General features: G+C 40.9%; 1 protein-coding gene across 1 annotated transcript; it reads right to left on the bottom strand.

Annotated features, from left to right (window-relative positions):
* Positions 1-15,747: 15,747 nt before the first annotated feature.
* hsdl2 (hydroxysteroid dehydrogenase like 2) lies at positions 15,748-25,973 on the bottom strand. Its single transcript, XM_026174631.2, has 10 exons — positions 25,815-25,973; positions 24,359-24,522; positions 24,156-24,254; positions 23,934-24,048; positions 21,069-21,172; positions 20,877-20,975; positions 20,534-20,800; positions 16,299-16,448; positions 16,063-16,191; positions 15,748-15,977 (listed from the first exon to the last, which is right to left on the bottom strand). Exons 1-10 carry the CDS (start codon positions 25,829-25,831, stop codon positions 15,862-15,864), a joined length of 1,260 nt encoding a protein of 419 aa, XP_026030416.1. The 5' UTR covers positions 25,832-25,973; the 3' UTR covers positions 15,748-15,861.

Genomic DNA, 25,973 nt, shown 5'->3' on the forward strand with positions numbered 1-25,973 from the left:
CTGCTGCCGGAAAATACCGAGCACGCCCCTTCGACATTTTCGCCGACCAATCAAAGGGTTGCCGATCAATGTTTCTACTATCGATGCGTAGCCCCTGTTGGGCCACCCAGTGATCTCACATTACTTCATCCAGCTGTACTAATCGTCAACAACAGGTGTGTTCGTTAGCGCGATGATTTGATCTTGGATGTAGTAAGCGACGTACGAAGAACGGACCCCTGGTAAAGACCTATAGTAAACGTTTGACCTCTGTTATTGCCAACAAAGGTTATGTTACAAAGTATTGAGTTGTATTTTTGTTATTGACCAAATACTTATTTGCCACCCTGATTTACGAATAAATTCTTTACAAATCCTTTACAAATCCTATTCATGGATTTTTTTTCACATTCTGTCTCTCACAGTTGAAGTGTACCTCTGGTGCAAATTACTGACCTCTGTCATCATTTTAGGTGGGGGAACTTGCACAATCGGTGGCTGACTAAATACTTTTTTGCCCCACTGTATGCATCAAAATAAACTATTTCCAGCAGTGCAATATGAGTCCTAAGCATCCCAGAAACGACACAGAAAGTCATAAAGTCAAAGATAACTTTTAAAAACACCAGTATAGGCTCATGAGGCCCTGATGGTAAAAAACTTCATTTCCACAAAATGACGTCACTTCCGGTTTTGGGCAGGACATGGAGGACATGAGATAGTTCGAGCTGATGGATGTAGGAAGTGTTATGAACAGCTGATCGGATCGGCAAAGCGTGTTTCTGGAATATTATGTTTTTGTTGCTGCAAGTGCTTTTTATACAGTTTTTGCAAAGCTATATGTGGAAGGAAACTGTGACCTAGGACAAGCTGATGGCGTAAGATGTAAGTACAACTCCTCCAGTTTCATATGCAAAAAAAATTATTGCGCTAGCTTACGTGGTTGCAGAGCTACCGGGATTTAAAAATAGTTACGCAAAACAGAGCGTACCCGCTCTGACCGGCTTTAAAGGGTTAAACCATTTAAAATTACAATTGATAGTTTTATATGTGAGTTATATAATGCTAAATTACAATTAAACAAATGACTAAGTATTTTAGACTTTAGTTTACTTCAGCCATATTCAATATAAATCAGGTATCATACAAAAATAAAAATAACTTCAAATTCAGCAGGGCTGGACTGAGACAAAATATCGGCATTTTGACTAGTGACCGGCCCACCATGGTATTATAGGAAAAGTCATAAATCCTTTAAAGCCTTTATAATAAGCTTAAACCTACACCACCTTCCCTATTCTGGTATTCTAAACAGTAACACCTAATTTATAATTACATATACCTATAACTAATAGAGCTGCCAACTCCCAGCAAAAAAAGAAAAGAAAAAAATAGGGAACCACTCCCCCACCCTCTGCCTCAAGATGCTTAACTAACAAAACTGATTTAAATTTAATGCACGTATAAAACAAATGCACATAAATCTATTATTTTTCTCCAGTAATTAAATAGATTCAACATCTTTCTTCAACAGAATTGCAGACTGCACAGATGGTACTGTTAGGTTTTGTATTGTTGATTGTCATTTATGCTTAGAAATATTTAACCATATATGCTTAGAGGTGTATAATCAATTGTGTAGTGATAGGTTGTGTGATCTTTAACAGGCTGCAAAGGCTTGGTGTGTATTCCACACTGGAATGCACACCTACATCCTGGGAGCACGGGAAGAGGTCGTACCTTCTCTTATTGTTTTATGGTAGGATAAACGTGGCTACGTTTGTTTTAGTCTAAGTGCTTTTTTGTTTAGATGAACTGTTGGATTTTCCAGACCAGCAGGTTAAGGGAAGTTGTTTATGGGGTCACACTCTGACCCCACACACGCACACACACACACACACACACACACACACACACACACACACACACACACACACACACACACACACACAGGCAAGGTACTCTTTGTGTGTATGTAGACGTCGTATGTTAATGAACCTATGCATATTCATGTAACCACAATAAAAGGAGTGCTATGGGGAACCTGGCTGAGAGTCTGACGGAGGTCAAGTGGTGGAACGACACTTGGCTCCAGGCAGGTCTCCCTCATGCATGAGTAACAAGAAGAACTTTGCCTACTTCGTGTCTTGCAATTATTATTATTGTAATTATATTGCCTTCAACGTTCCAGCGAATAGGTTCAAGCTACAAACCTATCAGGTACCTTCCCAAAGTAAAGAATACTATAACTTACTAGGGTGTATACTAACTAGACTTAATATTTACTGAATACAATAATGGATTTCTATACATTTTACATCAGATGAAAACGTTAGTTGAAAGATTCAGATAATTATTTGTTAAAAGCGAGACATTTTAAATGAGAATAAGAAAGAAAAGTATTTCTTTGTGCCCCCCTTTCCCTGTTAATGGCCTAACTGGCCCCCTGGCAAAACTTTGCTAGATCCGCCCCTGCACAGTTACCAGCTGTCAGCTACATAGAAAAGAATCCTGATGTTATTTGTCTCTCAGAAACAGTTCATAACTTCCCTTGAACTCATTCATGTCACCTAAAAGGTGAACCTGTTTCTCCATCACCTGCTCAGCTCTGATGATTCAGTAAGGACATCTCCTGGTTTCATCTTCATGTTTCCCTCTCACCACATATCCAAATCGACATCTTGACCAGCAGCTTTTACAGCTGTGGCTCCAGCAAACATCAGCTGATACGAGAAATTAATATTAAATAAATGCTAACAACAGCTGATCAAACGTGCTGCTGTTGTTTAATGCGACCTCCGCTGGTTTCCTCTTTCTGGCGCAGAGAGAAAAGCTGATCATTGATCAGTTTTAATGATTGAATTAGCAACTTTCTAGCTGAAGTGGTACGGGACAAATCGCGTTCCTTTTCACCTTAACTTTAAAGTTTAACCTCCTCGGCTGTAATCGGTCCAGCCCAGAGTCGATCATGACCAACTGGCCAATCCACCACCATTCATTTATACCGTTAAAAAAAGAAAAGGAAGAAATCCCCATTGGCCTGATACAGTCATGACAATAAACGAATATGAGTTCAAGGACTTAACAACATTACTTCAGTTACATTACACCAACATCTCTGATACATTAGCACTAAGGGAACACTGAATGACCTGGTGGTTTATGTCCATCTAAGATTACCACAAAGTAAAAGATCTCTCAGCAAAATTATGCAACATTTTAGCCACACTATTGCCCCGATCAAATCAATGAGTTGGGATTTTTTATTCTAAGCATGAGCTACTGTTACAGCAACAGACATTTATACTACTGGTGTCTCACACAACAACTCAATGTCCACTATGTGAAGGAGCCAAACACATGCCTTCTCCTCTCGTTAACAGAGATAAACTGCTGGCATATTGGTTTTACATCTATACTGTCCAGTTTCTCCTGGTGGACATGGCATACAGCAGCATTGTTTAATCTCATTTGAGTCATTGTTGACTTTAGCCATGTTTTTAATCTTCTGAGAGCACTGAAGCTTCTTTCAGCCTCAACTGAGGATACTGGGATGACTAAAATCAGCCTGACAATTGTCATGATAATAAATACTAGTTAATCTATAGCACCAAATCATCAGTCAGTGACCCGTGACCTCGCCTCTTCACCTCTGTCTGAGCTACAACATGGCAGAGCTGCCTCTGTCACCTGATAAATAACAATGAGACATTCCAAATACATGCAGTCACACATGTGCTTCAAATACAGTAATGAACCACCAAATCATCATCCAATTTCACCTGTGATCTTGCATCACCATTGCTCTCTGAGCTTTGTGTTGGTTCTTTTGTCACCTGACAAATGGGACATACATGACAATAAGAATAAAATGTGTAGCTGCTTCAGTGTTTCTGTCAAATTGTGCAGATCTTGACTCATCAGTAATGTTTGTAGGGTGAGTGCATTTTTACAACAATTTGTGTAAACTGCACTACAAGGTGGAATATTTGCAAAATCGTGACTACATGATATTTTGTCTCAAAAATTAACACTATGAATATGTCAGTACCATTAGGATGAAATTATTGTGTCACCGACATTTTGACGTTAGACCTATAATTTTAACAGCCTCTGTAAACTAATATCCTGGCTCGCTAGAGGCTGCCGTTTTCTCCGACAGCTTCAATCAATATTAGAAATGCTACTCTGGGAGTGCTGCCTGTTGTGCAGTTAGTTTCCAAAACACGTTATTAATGGTTACATACAATTTTAGACTGATGTGGGCCAAAGCCTAGCACAGCCTGTAACGTTATTATGACGGACACATTTTATGAGTGAACTTGACTTTAAGTCACTTACAGGTTTCTTTGAAAAATACTTTCTTATATCCAGGTTCTTCCTTTTGGCTGTCATCCTCCTCTCCTCCTGGCAGCGCAGGATTTCCGCTGCTAAAACTAAACAGAGCTCACTGAAAGGCACAGCCAATCACATTGGCCATATTTGTCACATGACGTACACTGTAAAATGTAATATTGTGTTGAATTAAAAATATTAAATAGGGTGAACTCAATTTTTAACAATTTTTTATTAGAACTCGATTTAAATAAGTTACCAGTACTTTTTTATGCGAAAATGCTGATAAACTCAATTTATTTGAGTTGTCTTAACTTAGAAAAACTAAGTAAGCTGGAAGTTTTGCTTCTCAGTGCGGAAGGATGAAAGATGTGTTTTGAAAATGCCACGTGACTACCGTCCTCCTACCTCTCGGATCAGTCCGCATGTTCATGGTGCCAGCATTTGTTATGGAATATGTTGAGCAAACCTGGAGAAGCGTCAGTTCAAGAGATTATTGTCATTGCTGTGGATCTTTACCTGATACACTGACTTGGTGAGTAAATGTTTACTCTTATTCAAACTGATTTTGTGGCTTCTCTTAGTTTTGCACCAGGTTTATAATCTTGCTAGCTAGTTAGTGTTAGCCTAGCGTTGCTGCTGCTGCTGCTGCTGCTGGGCTCATGTTACTTAAAAATTAACACCACAGCCTTAAAAACCTTACATAAAACTATGTCTGTGAAATTTTCTGTTGATTGTTTGAAATAAAAAAAGTGAGATAAGAGCTCAGACAAAATTCTTCGGGAGGTGCAGCCGTTAGGGGTGGGGTGTGGTGTGGTGTGGTGTGGTGTGGGGGGTATTTTCAATCCATAGCCATAACTAACTAACTAACTAACTAAATAACTAATTATATATATCGTGTTTAACCTGAGTAGCAAAAGAGTGCAGGGGGCGTTGAAAAGAATAAGACAGGAGTTAGCTGTGCTCCCGGACTCTATCCGGTTGTTCAGTCTGACGTCACTAGCAGTGTCTGGGTCTAAACTCCGCTGCAGGTCCATATATCAAACGATCACTATGGCATTACTGAGAGTTGAAAAACTGTCTAAAGTCTTTCATCTTTAATAAAATGATCAGCGTTCTGCTCTACCAGGTGTAACAATTGAGTTTAACATCCAGGCATCCATGAAAACGGAATTTATGACATTTAACGGAGTTAGAAGTTAGCAGGGAGTTAGCTCGCTAGCTTCTATCTAAATACAATATAGCATGTCCTGACTGCAGGGTTTTGGAAACAAATTCAAACGTACAGCTCTGTTATCACTTCCAGCATAAATGAAGACAGAAAACTAAACAGCAGTGACGTTTGTAGGGTTACTGAAGTTGGGCTAGCTGGTATATAATGATGTGCTACGTGACCGCTAGCGACACAGCTATGTTAGCATAATATAAACAAGCTAACATTTTTTTCCACTCGATAAAAGTTAACGTGAGTGTTCTCGGTGGTCAGAAACAAATGTAATCGCATGGCAGGATGCTGTAAAAGGACCAAACTTCAGCCAGGAGAACAACTGAGATAATCCATCCACAATACGAGGTTAGTCATTCATATACTGCTGCATGGGCTGGGCTGTAGTTACATCCTAAGGTTTTAAAAACTGAGCTTAAATAAATGATTAGTGGTAATAAAAGCCGAGGGAGGTCAACAGTGATCACTGACTGTTTTAGGAGCTTTTTGAGATCAAATAGAAGAAAATACATAACATTAAACATGTTAACAACACAAAAGCCATATTAAACGCAGACTACTTTAGACCCGGAAGTAGGATTCGTCGCGTCATCACTGAACAACCGGATTTACAGTGGGGCAAAAAAGTATTTAGTCAGCCACCGATTGTGCAAGTTCCCCCACTTAAAATGATGACAGAGGTCAGTAATTTGCACCAGAGGTACACTTCAACTGTGAGAGACAGAATGTGAAAAAAAAAATCCATGAATCCACATGGTAGGATTTGTAAAGAATTTATTCGTAAATCAGGGTGGCAAATAAGTATTTGGTCAATAACAAAAATACAACTCAATACTTTGCAACATAACCTTTGTTGGCAATAACAGAGGTCAAACGTTTACTATAGGTCTTTACCAGGTTTGCACACACAGTAGCTGGTATTTTGGCCCATTCCTCCATGCAGATCTTCTCGAGAGCAGTGATGTTTTGGGGCTGTCGCCGAGCAACACGGACTTTCAACTCCCGCCACAGATTTTCTATGGGGTTGAGGTCTGGAGACTGGCTAGGCCACTCCAGGACTTTCAAATGCTTCTTACGGAGCCACTCCTTTGTTGCCCGGGCGGTGTGTTTTGGATCATTGTCATGTTGGAAGACCCAGCCGCGTTTCATCTTCAAAGTTCTCACTGATGGAAGGAGGTTTTGGCTCAGAATCTCACGATACATGGCCCCATTCATTCTGTCCTTAACACGGATCAGTCGTCCTGTCCCCTTGGCAGAAAAACAGCCCCATAGCATGATGTTTCCACCCCCATGCTTCACAGTAGGTATGGTGTTCTTGGGATGCAACTCAGTATTCTTCGTCCTCCAAACACGACGAGTTGAGTTTATACCAAAAAGTTCTACTTTGGTTTCATCTGACCACATGACATTCTCCCAATCCTCTGCTGTATCATCCATGTGCTCTCTGGCAAACTTCAGACGGGCCTGGACATGCACTGGCTTCAGCAGCGGAACACGTCTGGCACTGCGGGATTTGATTCCCTGCCGTTGTAGTGTGTTACTGATGGTGACCTTTGTTACTTTGGTCCCAGCTCTCTGCAGGTCATTCACCAGGTCCCCCCGTGTGGTTCTGGGATCTTTGCTCACCGTTCTCATGATCATTTTGACCCCACGGGATGAGATCTTGCGTGGAGCCCCAGATCGTGGGAGATTATCAGTGGTCTTGTATGTCTTCCATTTTCTGATGATTGCTCCCACAGTTGATTTCTTCACACCAAGCTGCTTGCCTATTGTAGATTCACTCTTCCCAGTCTGGTGCAGGTCTACAATACTTTTCCTGGTGTCCTTCGAGAGCTCTTTGGTCTTGGCCATGGCGGAGTTTGGAGTCTGACTGTTTGAGGCTGTGGACAGGTGTCTTTTATACAGATGATGAGTTCAAACAGGTGCCATTCATACAGGTAACGAGTGGGGGACAGAAAAGCGTCTTACAGAAGACGTTACAGGTCTGTGAGAGCCAGAGATTTTCCTTGTTTGAGGTGACCAAATACTTATTTTCCACCCTGATTTACGGATAAATTCTTTACAAATCCTACCATGTGAATTCATGGATTTTTTTTTCACATTCTGTCACTCACAGTTGAAGTGTACCTCTGGTGCAAATTACTGACCTCTGTCATCATTTTAGGTGGGGGAACTTGCACAATCGGTGGCTGACTAAATACTTTTTTGCCCCACTGTATATGTCTTATCACCTTAAATCTTCACTCAAAGACAAGTATCTTTGACAGTGCATATATAGGTGTATCATATATAAGAGACAAATGTTGTTCCTTCAGTATGTTGGCATTACTAAATTTGGCTCATTGCTTATATATATTTATAAAAAGAAAATGTATAAGCTGTGATAACTGTTTCTGATAAAATGAAGAGTAGACTGATATATGAAATATTCCTTTATTGGGTGAGAAAATCAGACCATGTCATAACTGCTTTAAGTCATACAGAATAGACATCAGAGCCTTAAACAGGCGGACTTCTGCTAAATGGGTCAAACTGGGCAGAAAGTATACAAACACATAACATCCTTATAGAATATGATGTAACACTATAGATCAACTTACCTCAGAATATATAAAGCATATAAACAATTACAGCAATATGATGCAACAAACACAGCAGTGCTACTAATCCAAAATACTCAAAGCTTCATAGAACTGAAACAAACATTTATTTTTAGCTCCATTCTGCTGCTGATACATACTTTAGGTTTCTGAATATTAAACTTGTTGCTGCCTTTCATAGTGTGTAACTTGAAGGCCCTGAGTACTTTCTCCCACACTGAAAACACTGGAATGATAAAATTATTTGAATATTACCTAATAAGACTGATTCAGGACAGACTGTTAGTTATTTTAAACTTTTCTAGCAGTCCTTCACAAACAGGGAACAGTCTGTCTATTCTCTCCATCTGTCAGCTGCTGCTGGCTCTTCCTCCTCCTCTTCCTCACACACTGCTGAGTTTGTCCTGGTGGATCATCAGGGGTGCAAAGCCTCACAGATGATGTGCAGCAGTGGGTCCCTCAGTCTGTCCTCACTCTTGACACTTGCAGTTGTCACTAGGGATGGGTATCGTTTAGGTTTTATCCGATACCGGTGCCAAATCGGTACTTTTGAAACGGTGCCGGTGCTTAAACGGTGCTCAAACCGGTGCTTAAAGAATGGAGAACACAAAATTGGTCCAAAAACCTCTCATGTTCAGCTGTTTTTTGTAAAAAGATAACCATGTTAGCCTTTTCTGCAGTTATAGGGCATATATGGCATCACTCTTGGCTGGAAGCAGTGCTTAAACAATGGAAAAAACACAAACTTTGTCCAGAAACCTCTCATGTTTAACTGTTTTCCACTTTTTCTTTGGTCATTTTAGCCTTTTTGTCCAGGGTAAAGGGAGTATCTGCCATCAAACAAGAAGACAGCCGCATGTAGCTATGATGATGTTTGCTAGTTCACCTTACATGCATTAATGTAATAACGTGGTTAGCCTACTCAACGTAAATTACACATGAACAACATTAAGCTACTCACGCAGAGAAGAACAGCTGCTGCTGCATCATCCTCATCATTTCTGCTACACTGGCAGGGCTACGGGCCAGGACTCTCCTCTTCGTGTTTTTGGGGGATGTTGCATAACAGGCAACCCACCCGCAGTAGATGTGCTCGGTGTGAGGTCTCGCAGCAAGCTATCAAATACGGCGCATTTCTGGGCTTTTAAAAAAAACGCTATGCGTTGCCAGGTGTTTCATCGGATTTGAGGTGTTACCTCCTTTGACAGTATCACAGTATCAGCTTAAAGCACTTGTTGCAGGCTGCTGAGTTTGCATATTTTGCTGTGAAGTACAGCCAGACTTTTGACCGCTTCGCCTTGGACATTTTTAATCTGTAGCTGTGCTCTAAAAGAACGTACGTACCTGGGCCCGCCTACTATCCTCGGAAACGTAAAATGATTGGCTAGAAGTGTATCACAGCTCAGGAAAAAATAGCACCGAAATAAAGCACCGAAATGTGCGCTGCTTTTCGGTCTGGTTACTACCGTTTATGTCAGATGGCACCGGACACCGGTACCCATCCCTAGTTGTCACACATGGAAATCAAATGTGTGATAAGCTGCAGGATTCAAACACAAGTGTGACTTATAAACACATGTTCATACTTTTATTACACAATCAGAGAGAAAGAAACAGAGAGAGAGTGCAGGACAGACAGACAGGTGTCTCAGGTGTACACACTGCTACAAAACAGCACAAGAGAATTCAGTGTTTGTGTTATTACGAAACAAGAAGAGTTCCCAGATGGTGCAGTGGACACATGTGTGACTCCTGTGATTAAAGCATCTTTCTTTCAGCTTAACGAGTGAACCGTCAGCTCGTTTAAACACACGTTAAAATCCGTTTGGCTCGACACCACCGAACAGAGGCAGCAATATAACATAGCTAACATTAACAGTGCAGTGAATCCTGCTTGTGCCGTGATATTCAGGACTGCAAACCGAGCAGCATCACTGACTTTCAGCCTGTTGTGTTTGTGGATATATGACTGTAACGGTGGACCCAAGAAATACCAGCCGGAGCGACTTTTGACAGTGCAGAACTTTTTATTAAGCTCGGGTTGTAGTGGACACATATACTCCGCGCTCTCTTTCTCTGCTGTCACGTTCCGTCTCCGTCTGTCACTGCCAACACATAAAGAGACACAATCACTGTCAGATCCCAGCACACCTGTTCACCCCGCCCCTGCGCCGCCCCGGGAGCTCACTGCGTCACGCCTCCTCTGCAGCTGGCCAAGGACCACACCCACGCCACAATGACTGACTTTAATTATCCACAAAATCACCAGATTCTCTGTAAGATTAAGGCCAACTATATATATATTTTGAAGTAGAGGCTTTAAAACCAAGTAAACGCTGAAAGTACAAACATCACTAATGTCACACAACTTTGCCGACATGTGGCCAACAGTAATGTTTTAATGTTCTTCATTATTAAACTTTCGCACATAAATAAGTGACACAATATTCAGTACTTGCTTTTGACAGTTCACTTTTCAGCCGCTCCCTTCTGCCGTATTTTGCGGGAAAATTATCCACACCCACCGCCGCGCTATGAATTGTGCAATATATGGGACCACGAAGCGCGCACCGGACCACGCTTGATATTTGGGGAAATCGACGGCGCATTTGGAGTACGCATTTGAAGTACACTTCGAATTGGGACAGCCGTCGTCGCGTGGCGGTAACGTAATCGCACTCAAAATGCGTACTTCAAGCGTGCGGTCTCTTAATTGGGACACAGCCACTGTAACGAATAGAACACCTGTCCTGTCTAAGAAATAGATCAATAAAGTAAAAAAAAGAATTATGAAGGGACTCCGTTAAATAGGAAAAACAAAGGAATTCAACAAATTCAAATCTAAATTGAATTTGTGGCCAACAGTAATGTTTTAATGTTCTTCATTATAAAAACATTCGCGAATAAATACGTGACATAATATTCAGTACTTACTTCTGAAAGTTTACTCTTCGGCGGCTCCGCTTCCGCCATTTTTTTCGGCAAAATTATCCACACCACAGCCGGGCTATGAAATCTGCCATATGTTGGGCCATGAAGGCTACACCGACCCATCCTTAAAATTCAGGGAAATTAAGGACGCATTTGAGGGCCGTATTTCGAGCAGCCTTTGAATTGGGACAGCCTTCGTCATGTCGCTGTGACGTAATCGGCCTTAAAATGCGGCCTTTAAGGCTGCAGACAGTCCAAATCTGGTCATTGGTACTTCCTGGCTTATGTAGTTACTAGGTAACAAAAGCTCAACACTGCCCCTAGCATCCTGGAGCACTTCCGTTGTGTTTTGGAATTTGCAAGTGTTTTGGAGTTTGCATGTATTTTGGAGTTTGCAAGTGTTTTGGAGTTTGTACGTGCTTTGTCTCTAGGGGCCACCGTATGTGCGTACTTGTAAGCGTGGCAATGGCGGAGGAGCGCGGCTAAAAAACTTATTACTTTTTCTGGGTCACAAAATAAAACTTTTAAGATATTTTCAGGCAAGAATGTAGCTGTGTAAAGTTTAAGTATCTGCTCGATTTATCAAGACATCACATATTTGCAAAAATGCTCTAACGTTTTCGGAGACGTCCATTTTTTTCATGCTTTGTGGCAGCTTTTGAACATCTGTGGCATCTATTAATGTCAAATCTAGCCTTTATTTAACAACATAAGCAATCTCTATGTTACAATAATTGCACAGCCATTAAGGATCAAATCAGTTTCTGAAAAATGTTCTGTTTTTTCTCCCTCTGCTTGCTTCTTACTGTCTTTGAGGCTCGGGACCAGCACTCCTGTTGTTGGACAGAAAGACATCAACTCAGCGGTAAGTATTTTGGTTTTCCAATACATTAGCAACTGTCAGTGACATTTATATTAATCAGGCTGAACTTTAATCATACTTTAGATCAGCCTGTTTTACTTATTGTTTTATTTGTGCTTTGGTTTGGGGAAGTTTTGCTGTTGACTCCAGTTAATTCTACAAGACATGCTGTGTAAGTAAACAAACAATAACAGTTTGGTCTGCATTTCTTGAAAGATCACATCCCCCAAACTTAGTTTAGAGGGTCTACACTGTATATAGTGAAGTCTGCAAGTTTTCTAACAGCAAAATTTGTTTTGTTCCCAAATCATTTTGCACATCATTAGAATGAAAGTTATTGGCCATGTTTGCATAGCCCTTTTTAAAACGATGCTTTCATGACATTATTGTGTGTCGGGTGGGGGTCAGGGCTATCCAGACTGACAATTGGGACATTGAATGTCACCTCTCTGGTGGGGAGGGAGCCTGAGATTGTCTAAATTGGAGTCTGTTTTATACCAAATGCAGAAAAAAATGTTTTAAGAAAGCAATTAAGTTCATGTTCCAAAAAATATGATTGTTTGCTTGCAGGACACCAGGAGAGATGAGTCCTCCGTCACAGATGGTGTGGTCAGTGAAGATGGTCGCCTGCAGGTTCAAGCTCATTGCATCTCCAACCCACATCCACTGCCACTGCACTTCAGGGAAGTTAAAGACTTTCTTCTGCACTTACATTTGGATCACCTCGATCCATGATAGTCATTCAGGCAGTAATGCCTGGACTGGAAACAAGCCATCCTTAAAACATTACAACATTCCAGCTCATGTGTTGGAATGAAAAACAAATGTGTTGTTTAAATCAGAGACTGCACTTGTGACAGAACAACAAATATTTTATTTTGATTATATAAGTAATGTAAGTACGAAACAAACTTGTGGTAGACCTAAACTTATTTTCAGAATAATTACATCTGAGACTTTGTTTCATTGTGAGATTATAACAGTGATGGCAATATAATTGTTTGTTGTTCAGCAGAACAGTGTCCAGTATGTTGGCTGTTATACTTTGTTGTGTTTGAAAATAAAAGTTGGGCTGATTTTAACATCATTACAAAAAGTGTTGTTAATTATTTTTAATCATATTCAGGTTACCACAAATTGTTTTTTCATTTAGTTGAACTTGAAATGTTTGTCAGTAGGTAAACAATTAAAATTGTACAGTCAGAAATATCAAGTTATTCTTAATACTGCAGACTTGCAATGTGTAAGTTGTCCTAACAGTCATCTTAAGTAAGCTTTACTTAGTCTTTTTGAGGCAACGAGTTTCCTCAATTTCTTTGAGTTCTGGGAACTAACAAGGCTGTACACTGTACTCAAAATGAGTAAGTTGCCCTAACTTGGTCATCTTACGTAGACTTGATCGAATTTTCTTGAGTTCTGGGAACAAATGAGCTTGTACAGAGTACTCAAAATAAATAAGTTGTCCTAATTTAGTCATTTTTAGCTAAGCTTTACTCAATTTTTTTGAGGCAACAAGTTTCCTCAATTTTTTTGAGTTCTGGGAACTAATTAGATTTTACAGTGTAGGACTCCAGTAGAGAACGTAATTTAACTCTTTCTGCACCTCTGGGTGAATGAGATGCTGACAGATCGCTTTTTTTTTCTTTCTATCGGGTTGTTTTTCTTTACTCGAAGAGATCAAATTATTGGTGGGGACAATTCAATAATCGCTGGATATTGGTGGGGACATGTCCCTTCCGTCCATGCCAAATCTACGCCCTTGGTGTGTGCCATTATCTATGCTGAACCAGACATTCCAGCAATAGCTGAGTGACAAGCAGATACAAAAGGGCTGACCTGTCACAATAAAACAGTCCCAGGTCAGTGCCACATATGCAGATGATACGCAGTTATATTTCCACCAGAAGGCAGAGAATACAAATGTAAATTAAATAACAGGAAGGCCTTACCAACATAAATATTAAGAGTATTCATGATATCAAGAACTACAGTATTGATAACTGACATTTGTTAAGTGATACAATTTAATGCACCCTTTTCTAAATAGAAGTAGTTTTTGGTTCCCAACTGGCACGTAAAAAAAAAAAAAAAAAGGCAGACAGTAATAATGAGCTAGTTCTCACCTGCTGCTCCTTGTTCCTGATGTTGCTATCACTCTGTAGCAACGTGTTTTTCATGTCCTTACTTGAATAAAAGTGCTAAAGACAACACAGTTAGATAGCCATATATTTGCATCAACAAGGTGATTCCCAAAATGCCTTCAGCCTAAGCCTATCTTTGCATGCCGTGCTGTCCTTAAAAATGTTAAGGAGCCTGGACAAGTGGAGGACAGAAGAAGTATGAGGCCTAAAAAAACTGCAGTGGACAAACAGTATGTGAAAGTTATGGAATTGGAAAAACAAAAACCTGACACTGCATCTGGACCTTCTGCTGATTGTTTGCTGTTCACTAAAATCTCATCAGAAATGGTGTCAGAATGGTGGCTGTCAAGAAGACATTGTTAAGGCCTGGAAAAAGGGCAAAAAGGCTGAGGGAGTCAGACAAGAAGATGCAGCTGTCTGATGGATTTATGACTGCAAATTTGAAAATTGTGGTTTAAATTGTTGTCAGTATGTAAGGAGGAGATCAGAAGAGAGGTCCAGCAGCCATCTGTAAAACACTAATAATTGAAGCAGAAAAAAGCCTCTAAAATTAAGATGACCCATCAAACATTTGTGGACATGCTATTGCATCAGTCTTACCTACAAACATTTGTTTACAGATGTTCTATAAAGTCAAGTTTTTAGTTTTTGTGTTTTACACTACGGGGCCACCGTAAAGAGCTCACAGGAAATTTAAATCATTAAAGTTTCACTGAAGCCTTCCTGCATGCACACTGGCAGCGTCATAGTTTAAAGTCAGAGACAATCAGGGCGCCTTCAGAGCAGCAGCGCCCCCTGGTGTTCCCGATTTGTATGAATAAAAATGCGTGCATTTTAACTTCGGTTTTACATTTTAAAGCTGATGCACTCAGGAATCTTTGAGTTTTTTTGTTAGTGTGTAATTAAAATTAGTTTCTGTTTTTAGCACCATGAAGAAATTAACCTGATTTAATTTCGGACAAGACAGAATAAGGTAGAAAGGAAAGTGGGAACAAATTAGAGAACAGACATGCAGGATTAGGGTTGTACTTAAACCCAACATGGGCCACCTGCTCAACCAGGTAAGCAGATCCCAAACTGATTTATTAGCAGTAAATCAAAACTGGAAATTAATCTAAATAAAATAGTAAATAGTATCAAAGCTACTCATGCTTTTACAGATTCACATAAGACCTTATTCAGGATTAAACAGGGTCAAACCAAAGACACACATCCATCAATTAATTCTGAAGGAAACTTCTAGTTGGCCCATTAATAATCATCAACTTACACCCATCTGTATTTCTTTCATTTTTTTGCAATTAAAATCTGATAATCTGTTAGTGTTTATAACTACTGATATGAAAACACATTTCACTTCAAAATGTGAAAGACACAGAACTATTAAAAATAGTCAGTACTGCGTTAATCCCCTGCATGCACTCCAGCAACAGTACTGCTGCAGCAGTACTGGTGTCTGATATCTGGCTGTACTTGCCTGCTGCTGTCATAACAGCTGTTATCGAGGGGAATAGATCAAATCAGTCTCTGTATCAGGCTGTAAACACGTTTATTTCTGCTGTAAAGCTGGGCATTTTAACGTGGGGCTGAGTCACTGCTGGAGCCTATAGTGGACATTGGTTTCTGATTGGCTGTCTGAACTCAGCTGAAGGAAGGTATTGGACACACCCTGGATGTTATTAAGGTTGCTTTATTGAGGTGTTAATGTGTTTTTATTATTAAGGCAACATGTACAGGAACAAAGAGCAAGAGGGTGGGGCCTGTATACATGTGGGTGGGGTTTCATTTTCACAGTTTGGCCTTGTTCATGCGATTCATGAGTTTCTCCAACTTGATCGCCAGCGTCATGTCTCCTTTGATCTTCAGCTTCCCTGACATGAATGCCATCGTGGGCTTCAGTTTTCCTGAAATAACAAAACTGCAGCTTCACTAATGTTTCCTATAGTCATTTTTTTTTTTTTTTTTTTTATTGCCATGGTGACAGGTTACCTGAAAACATCTTGCTGAAGTCACTGGAGTCCATTTTCATGACAACGTCAGCTTTGGTGGGGGGCTCACCCTGCCCCACGCTGCCCGAGCCAGTCTTCAAGTCCAGAAACCAAACGCCAGTGTGCTCTCCTATATGAACATAAACAAGTGTTGAAGACACGCCCATTGAATCTCTTTATATGGACATAAATGTTAAAGACACGCCCACTGGACTTGCCCCTTTAATTCCTTGTTACCTGACAGGTCAAACTGATAGATGCCCTGAGTAGACTTGACAACGTCTTCATTAATGACTCCTTTGATGGCATCAAACGTGGTTTCCACTGGGCCTCCAGAGGTGGGCGTGGCTGATGATGAGGATGGTGGTTTAAAGGCTGGGGTTGCCCCTAGGAAAAAATAAGAAGGTGTTAAAAATGGTAAAGACCCCGGGGCTGCTGGGATGTCAAAGTCAAAGCCAACGTCTTTATTTTTTTTAGTTTTAGTCTTTTCACCAGGTGACTGGCTAAAAGAGCTCCAGGGTAATAAACTTAATGTTCCCATTTATTCTTGATAATGTCACAGTGACTGAAACTATTTCTCCTAACACAAATTATTGCACTGCATTTTATTTAGATTTGAATTTGTTGAATTCATTTGTTTTTCCTATTTAACGGAGTCCCTTCATAATTCTTTTTTTTACTTTATTGATCTATTTCTTAGACAGGACAGGTGTTCTATTCGTTACAGTGACTGTGTCCCAATTAAGAGACCGCACGCTTGAAGTACGCATTTTGAGTGCGATTACGTTACCGCCACGCGACGACGGCTGTCCCAATTCGAAGTGTACTTCAAATGCGTACTCCAAATGCGCTGTCGATTTCCCCAAATATCAAGCGTGGTCCGGTGCACGCTTCGTGGTCCCACATAGCCCACAATTCATAGCGCGGCGGTGGGTGTGGATAATTTTGCCGCAAAATACAGCAGAAGGGAGCGGCTGAAAAGTGAACTGTCAAAAGCAAGTACTGAATATTGTGTCACTTATTTATGTGCGAAAGTTTAATAATGAAGAACATTAAAACATTACTGTTGGCCACATGTCGGCAAAGTTATGTGACATTAGTGATGTTTGTACTTTCAGCGTTAACTTGCTTTTAAAGCCTTTAAAATATAATAATACAATAGTCGACCTTAATCTTACAGAGATTGTGATGATTTCATGGATAATTAAAGTCAGTCATATATCCACAAACACAACAGGCTGAAAGTCAGTGATGCTGCTCGGTTTGCAGTCCTGAATATCACGGCACAAGCAGGATTCACTGCACTGTTAATGTTAGCTATGTTATATTGCTGCCTCTGTTCGGTGGTGTCGAGCCAAACGGACTTTAACGTGTGTTTGAACGAGCTGACGGTTCACTCGTTAAGCTGAAAGAAAGATGCTTTAATCACAGCAGTCACACATGTGTCCACTGTACCATCTGGGAACTCTTCTTGTTTCTTAATAACACAAACACTAAATCCTCCTGTTTGCAGCAGTGTATACACCTGAGACACCTGTCTGTCTGTCCTGCACTCTCTCTCTGTTTCTTTCTCTCTGATTGTGTAATAAAAGTATGAACATGTGTTTATAAGTTACACTTGTGTTTGAATCCTGCAGCTTATCACACATTTGATTTCCATGTGTGACAACTGCAAGTGTCCAGAGTGAGGACAGACTGAGGGACCCACTGCTGCACATCATCTGTGAGGCTTTGCACCCCTGATGATCCACCAGGACAAACTCAGCAGTGTGTGAGGAAGAGGAGGAGGAAGAGCCAGCAGCAGCTGACAGATGGAGAGAATAGACAGACTGTTCCCTGTTTGTGAAGGACTGCTAGGAAAGTTTAAAATAACTAATTGTCTGTCCTGAATCAGTCTTATTAGGTAATATTCAAATAATTGTATCATTCTAGTGTTTTCAGTGTGGGAGAAAGTACTCAGGGCCTTCAAGTTACACACTATGAAAGGCAGCAACAAGTTTAATGTTCAGAAACCTAAAGTATGTATCAGCAGCAGAATGGAGCTAAAAATAAATGTTTGTTTCAGTTCTATGAAGCTTTGAGTATTTTGATTAGTAGCACTGCTGTGTTTGTTGCATCATATTGCTGTAATTGTTTATATACTTTATATATTCTGAGGTAAGTTGATCTATAGTGTTACATCATATTCTATAAGGATGTTATGTGTTTGTATACTTTCTGCCCAGTTTGACCCATTTAGCAGAAGTCCGCCTGTTTAAGGCTCTGATATCTATTCTGTATGACTTAAAGCAGTTATGACAGGGTCTGATTTTCTCACCCAATAAAGGAATATTTCATATATCAGTCTACTCTTCATTTTATCAGACACAGTTATCACAGCTTGTACATTTTCTTTTTATAAATATATGTAAGCAATGAGCCAAATGTGTTGCCAACAACAATAATAAAAGAACAATATTTGTCTCTTATATATGATACATCTATATATACACTGTCAAAGTGAAGATTTAATGTGACAGGAAATATAAATAACTGCAACTTGAACCTTTGACACAGAGTTCAAGCTCACTGCTGTAATATATCCTGTAAAATATATATCTATTTATCCATCTATATATATCATAATAATCTGACAATACATATAATATTGGCCATATTATATTTACTAGAGATGGCACGATACCACTTTTTTATGTCCGAAACCGATATCATACATTTGGATATCGGCCGATACCGATATGAATCCGATATAGTGTGTTTTTTAATTAAAACTGTTTTTTTAATATCTTGCTGCATTTTGTATAAGTTCATACTCAAGTTTAAATAAACAACAACACTAAAGCTATTCTGTTATACCTGTATGCAAAAACTACGCTGCACCCAAAATGTTTCATAGTTCAATACTGATCAATCTAATAAACTTAAACCTACTCCATCCATCCTCCCTATTCTGGTATTTTAAAGAGTAAGCAACCTAATTAATAGGGTTGCAAACTCCCAGCAAAAAAAATAAATAAATAGGGAACCACCCTCCACCTCATGATGCTTAATCGACGTAAAAACTTTAATTTGATGAAGTGTGAAATAAAATGCACAGAAATCAATTATTTTTCAAGAATAATTAAATAGATTCAACATCTTTCTTCAACAGAATTGCAGACTGCACAGATGGAAAAAGTACTATAGCTTACTAGGGTATATTAGACTTAACGTTACTATATACAGTAATGGACTTCTATACTTTTTACATCAGATTAAAACTTTGGGTGTAAGATTCAGATAATTATTTATTAAAAGCTAGATATTTTAAATGAGAATAAGAAAGAAAAGTATGTCTTTGTGCCCCCTTTTCCCTGTTCATGCCCTATCGGCCCCCCTGGCTAAACTTTGCTAGATCCGCCCCTGCACAGTTACCAGCGTCAGCTACGTAGAAAAAGATCCTGGTGTAGAAAGTAATATTAAATACATTCTAACAACAGCTTATCAAGGTTAAACGTGCTGGTGTTGTTCAGCCGCTGGTTTCCTCTTTCTGGCGCGAAGTGGGCGATAAACAAACAAGAGAGACGGACTCGCGACAGAAAAGCCGATCAGCTGATCATTGATCAGTTTCACGATTGAAGTAGCAGCCGGAGACGGAGGGAGAGAGAGAGAGGCAGTCGCTCCATATATCGGTTGTTAAGCTTAACGCTGGAATGCTTTACAAATATTCAGAGATGAACTTACACACTTGCTTTACTTCTCTCTGGGATAACTTCCTCGGAGATGAATGCCAGTTTGGTAGCGAGGCTCCAAATGCTGAACCAGACAACAGATCTCGCACGCCACAGCCGCTCTATCACGTGACACACTGCTCCGACGTGCTACGGTTATGAGCCGAGTTACGCCGTGTTGCAAGTTTTGTGAGGTGCTTTTTTGATATTTAATGGATCGGATTACATTTTTTATTTTTCTCTCCGATATCCGATCCAGTAATTTAGGTCAGTATCGGACCGATACCGATACGTAATATCGGATCGGTACATCTCTAATATTTACATTACCAAAGTGAGATGACTTTAGTCTCATGAACAACATTAGCTAATTGTTATTTACTCACTAATCTTGAAATGACTTCAGTACAGAAATGAAGCCCAACAATCATGTTTTACAGTCCCGTGGTCTCAGCCTCAGATACTCAACTAATCAAAGTGATGTCATGACAAAAATGAATGACCAAGAAAACATTTTTCTCCTTCATTTCTGTCAAACAATGCTGCATGAAACGTTTCTCGCGGTTAGTATCATGGTAGCTAGGCAACCTGAACAGCGCAACGAAGGCTAGACCGTCCCATTTCACAAGCCTCTCACTTCCGCACTTCTCGTACTTATAGTACGCACCGTACGTAGTACGCGTAGTGCGCGTACTTCAAGCGTGCGGTCTCTTAATTGGGACACAGCCAGTGCCTGGCAGGCAGCAGTGTGTTTGTTTGTACCGTGCTGCTCCATCTTCTCCACCAGTGACTCTGGAGTCTCATCCAGGAAGAAGTCTGGCAGCAGAGGGTGACCCGGCTGGACAGCGTACTGGTCGAAGTCTTTGACGCCCTGCTCTCTGAGGAACTCCTCATCCACCAGGAAGTGACCCGTGTAATCTTTCGGACGGGACAGGATGGCGTAGGCAGCGTCCGCTATGATGTCAGCTTTCCGACACTGTTTACTGACACCCTCTCCCCCCAGCATGTCCATGGCTGCTGTCTGAATCGCTATGGCAACAACACAGAGCAGGGTTAATATTACAGAATAAGTGTTAGCATTGTTAGCATGCTAACAGCTGCTCACCCGTCCTCGGCCAGAGGGCGTTGACGGCAATTTGACCTCTGAACTCTTCAGCCATTCCCAGTACGCACATGGACATGCCATACTTCGCCATTGTGTAGGCTTCAAAAAAAACAAACAAAAAAAACAAATCAGACATGTAAAGGTTGTACAGATGCATGATGGGACACAGGGCCAGATAGTTGCTATAGTTACCGGTGTGGTTCTTGAACCAGACGGGGTTCAGGTTGAGAGGCGGCGACAGGTTCAGGATGTGAGGATTCCGACTCTTCAGCAGGTGAGGGATGACCAGCTTAGACCTGAAACACAGACCCATCAAACACGTGTGACCACATACATGTTACTGTCCACATGTATTTGAAAACCTGTTCCAGTAACACAAGTGTTTTCCTAAGTGTCTTGTTTTCTAATCATTGAAAGACAAAGCTGTATCTGATTACATGAATACGCTACACTCTGCTCCAGTTCATACTGCCCTCTGCTGGTGTTGTCATGCTTTGCCCCACAACACAGATCTCACACAGTATCAGTTTAAAAGGAGGAGCATCTTTCTTTCTTTTTTCCCCCTCACAGGACTGTCAACCTTACACAAATGACTTTAAGTTTAAATGTTAAAGTCACTTTCATGAGTGATACTGAGGGAAGGCAGGAGGAAGTGACACGCAGCTGACAGGGCGACACGTTCACCCTCTGAAACCCAAAACACACAAAGCGCTCATCAGCCCACACCACGAGTTTATTCCCAACTCCCAGGATGAAGACACGTTTACATGTTCACAGCGATGCATGAGTTCTCTTTACTGTGAACAGATGTGGGCGAATATCAGCTGAGCAGCAAGATTAACTCATAACATCTGCCCTGAGTTTCCTTTTACACCTGTACTCATACCAACTGTCCATCATGGCCTCACAGCCAACTTTTCACTGATGGATATGAGAAAGTTTCGCCTGAAATAATGATGTGTACAGAATAAATGGCTAAAAATCGAGTTGTCACTGATCACTGACCATCATCCATCAGCTCACCCTGATCTGAAATGACTTAATCTAAAACTGGACTAAATGCAGTTTAAATAGTTTTTGCACTATGAGCTGTTTAGACACCGTTCCAAGTTCAAATATGATGCAGTCATTAAATGCTGCAGGGCAAAATTTTAAATGTTCAACAGAGTCTAAAATTATTTAGTTTGACTCTCGAAGTCACCAAAGTATCTGTTTTTATCTGAGTCCTATACGCAGCCACTCTTTTTTTATTTGGGCTCTTCAGCCTGTATTTTGACAGGCTAGACAAGAGAGCACGCAGGCGTAAACACACAAACACAGCAAATAGCTTGAGCCCAACTCAAACCAAGGCCTCTGAATTCGTCTCGGGGCAAAGGTGTAACCTGCTCAGCCTGCTGAGGAGTACTGGCAGCACTGGAAGGTTTTCAGCACGTATCGAGTTCTGGTTTTTCCAGTCTCATGAAACTCTGAGGACACGTGGCTCCTTAACTCCTCCTTAACTTGACTCACAAAATGCAAACCGTCCATCTCCTCAACTCCAATACTAAGTAATGACACCCAAATCACAGCACATCGTGTTTTGACGCACACAGAGAGCAGTGTACTGATAGTGTGGTAGATTACAAGCGCGACTGGTGTTTAGACCAAACCTGTTTAATGAGTGCTTCCATCATGCTCCGCTCATACCAGCGGCTCGTGAAGTTATCAGGCAGGAGTGTTTATGGAGAGCTAGATTATGATGTTATAGAAAGACTGCTGTAGCACCCATGTATGCTCATTGAGTGCCACCTAGTGTCATTTCAACTTTACAGCAGGACCATCTGAGGACAGAGGGTTAAAGAAGCTTAAACAGACATGCACCTCTTACTTGTGACTTCTCTACCTTCAACTTGGTGGGAAACATGATGTGAGGGAAGTGTTTGAAAGCAGAAACTATAAGGAGATGTTTGGTGCTCAGAGAATATGACTTTTAACCACACTATATGAAAATTTAAAGAAATAGCAACAGATGTCTTATTTCAGTGATCCAGTGAAACCTTTCCCTGCTCCATGTCTACGATTTCTATAAGTGAAGAAAAATTCCTTCCATTCGTCAATTATCCTAAAGGGTGAAACACACATTACTAATGTAAACTGAACTCAAGTGAACACTGAACTCACTTTGATAAGTTAATCTTTCATGATCTGAACAATTTCTATAAATCATGCAAATCGGTTATTACAGCAGTGCAACGTTTAACAACCTGCTGGTGGAAAATTAAAGGACACCAGCAGCATTTCCACGATGCGCTCCACTCACTCACGTTTCTGAACAGCCTGATGAGACGGTGTCAGCTCGTCTCCTAAAGTGTGGTCTTCTTCCTCTGCTATGAGCTGATAAAAACATGTGGCTACTTTATTCCCGCTAAAAGCACTGAAACTTGTTTCTTTGATATTTAGTGCACTTCAGCTCAGCTCACGGGGCAGGGGTTTACAAATATACTTGGCAAACAACAGGTTGCAGGACAAAAACACCACCGGAGAGTTGTGTCACTCCGTCAGTTTCAAAACTTGAAACAGTTTGACGACCTTTATGTTTACTTTGGTGGTACGTGTTCTCATGAGGTGTAGTGTGTGTTTGAGAGTCACACCGTTTTGGTTTAAAGCTACAAGAAATGTAACTATGCTGTTGTGCTCACATCATCATCAGGTCACATGGAAACATCATCTTTTTTTGATCCACTGGATTAAAAATGCAGACTCTGCTCTTTATTTGCCCGTTGTCATGGTGAATCAGTGATGACAGCTTTCTTTTATCAACTCAGAGCTGAATGATTAACCCTGATCAGCCTTTCTGGCACTCAAACAGTCACCTGTAACTCCTCACTGTAAACATACTTCCTGTATGTGAACTCACAGTTTACAGGAGACAAGCTGGTTACCTGCTCTACCTGTTCTCACCTGTCACAGACCTGGAACTACCAATCGTGTCTGCGTGTGATGGATGAGTTGCTGTAGCTTTAAGCGTCTTAGCTCACTTCCTGTTTAAAAAAAACAAATGCAGGTATGTGCTCATACGTCAGGTAAGTTCCTCTCAGGTTGATTCCCAGCATCAGGTCGACCTTTTTCATATGCGTCTCCAGAGTTCCTGTCAGACTGATGGCACTTGCATTGTTCACCAAGATGTCGATGCCTGCCAATCAGACAGGAACTGATGATGTCACTGATAAGGTGGTGTGTTGCCAGGATAGAATTTACTTCCTGTTCTGATTAAAGGTGATTTTGAAAAAGTGTCTTTACCTCCAAATGCGTCAACGGCTTTCTGAACAGCATCTCCGATCTGCTGCTCATCACGAATGTCCACCACGCATGGCAATGCCTTTCCGCCCGCTGCCTCCACTGCAACATGCGCGCGCACACACACACACACACACACACACACACAAAATGTAAGTTCAGAGACAAAGGTTGCTCGTTACCTTATTGACCTGTCAGCGCCTCACCCTCCTGTGCTGCGGTGTAGATGGTCCCGGGGAGTTTGGGGTGGGGCTCAGCAGTTTTGGCAGCAATCACGATGTTGGCACCATCTCTGGCAGCTTTCAGAGCTATGGCCTTCCCGATTCCTCGACTCGCTCCGGTGATGAAGAGCGTGCAGCCAGCTAGCTTCCTGCAGCAGGAAGAAAGTTAACCTATATGCCAACACCTCCCTTCTCCCCTCAATGAAAATAAGACAGAAGAAAATTAAAAGAACCTAAATAATCCGCCCTACATTTTTTATTTCTTGTTTTAAGTTAATTAAATGTTTAATATTCTTAAAATAGGAAACAAAGGAATGCGTTAATTTCTTTAAAAACAAATTAAAGAAATTTCATCGGTTTGTACGGGCCATATTTGAGATTAAATTAATAAAATGTATATATTTGACACACACAGGACTGAATTGTTTGTCAATTCCAAATATGCAAGTTTCTGTTGGTTTTTAATAGTAAAACCTACACAGCAACATTGTTTTATTTTGAAAATTCACTTCCTGTAAGGTTAGCTTAACTACACTAGCGTTCAGCGGCTGTTCGAACAAAAAAAAATCATCTGAATAAGTCTCAGTCCAAAAACGAGCTTCAGGCAAACTTTTCCTGCTAAAAAACAAATAAAGGAGGGAGTGTTTAATTAGCCCGGGAGCTAACAGACAGAGGTAGTTACACTGTAGCTGCTGCTGCTACAAACTCCTACATCTGACGCTTTGAACGCTACAACTCAAAGGTCAAAGGGCAGACAGAGTACAGCCAAATTGCGAATTATTTATGAAAGACAGTTATAACAGTTCGGCTCCACTATGGTCGAAAACGTTTATTTATATTAAAATGGCCACTTGTTAGTGGGTTGATTCCTTGGGATTGTCGAGTGGATGCCGATGCAGCTAATTAAATGTTTAAGCTGAATTCAGACTGATCACCTGTGACCAGACGCAGCAGATAAGATCCTGTAATTTAAAGCAATGCCACCAGCTCAGTTCCTCTCCCGTGAGGTACCAGTTTAAAACTGTTTACATACACTACAGTTCTACAGCTTTTCTCTGCTCTGAACTCTAAATCAGGTGGTTAATAAATGCAGACCACACAAGTTTCTGAACAGAAACAGCCTGTTTGCATGCAAGGGCAGAATCTCATCGTGAATAAGCAGTTGCCACCAGATCCAATACAATAACCTTGGACTTCATAATGCCTTGCTCAAAAAGACAGACGACAAGAGAAGAAGAACAAAGTATAGCAGATTTACACAACGGAACTCTTCATCATTAATTCGGCTGCGTTAAAACCCTCAAATCGAACCATTTTATTAATTTAAAACCTCCGCTTGTTCCAGGGCTGCGTAGCATTCCGTGACGACACTTCGTGCGAACCGCGGACTTTACACAGCGAACTTTTGAATGGACTACTGCGTGCAGGAGAAGGCACTCACCCTGTGTTCTGGAGCATGGTGGGGCTCAGGTGAGTTGAAATGTAGAGGAAGCGATCACAGTTTGTGCACAAATTAGCTGCGGGTCGTCTTCTTCACCTTTCACCCAATTCAAGCGCCCCACGCCACAGCCGGAAGTCATACATAACTTCCGGTCCGCAT

This window comes from Astatotilapia calliptera, chromosome 7 (assembly GCF_964374335.1).
Source record: "Astatotilapia calliptera chromosome 7, fAstCal68.1, whole genome shotgun sequence".
Lineage (NCBI taxonomy): Eukaryota > Metazoa > Chordata > Actinopteri > Cichliformes > Cichlidae > Astatotilapia > Astatotilapia calliptera.

Coding starts and splice junctions, on each gene's coding strand:
- hsdl2 (XM_026174631.2), bottom strand. Junction 20,976..21,068: donor CTGGTTCAAGAACCACACCG/GTAACTATAGCA, acceptor TTTTTTTTGAAG/CCTACACAATGGCGAAGTAT. Junction 15,978..16,062: donor CTTCAGCAAGATGTTTTCAG/GTAACCTGTCAC, acceptor TTGTTATTTCAG/GAAAACTGAAGCCCACGATG.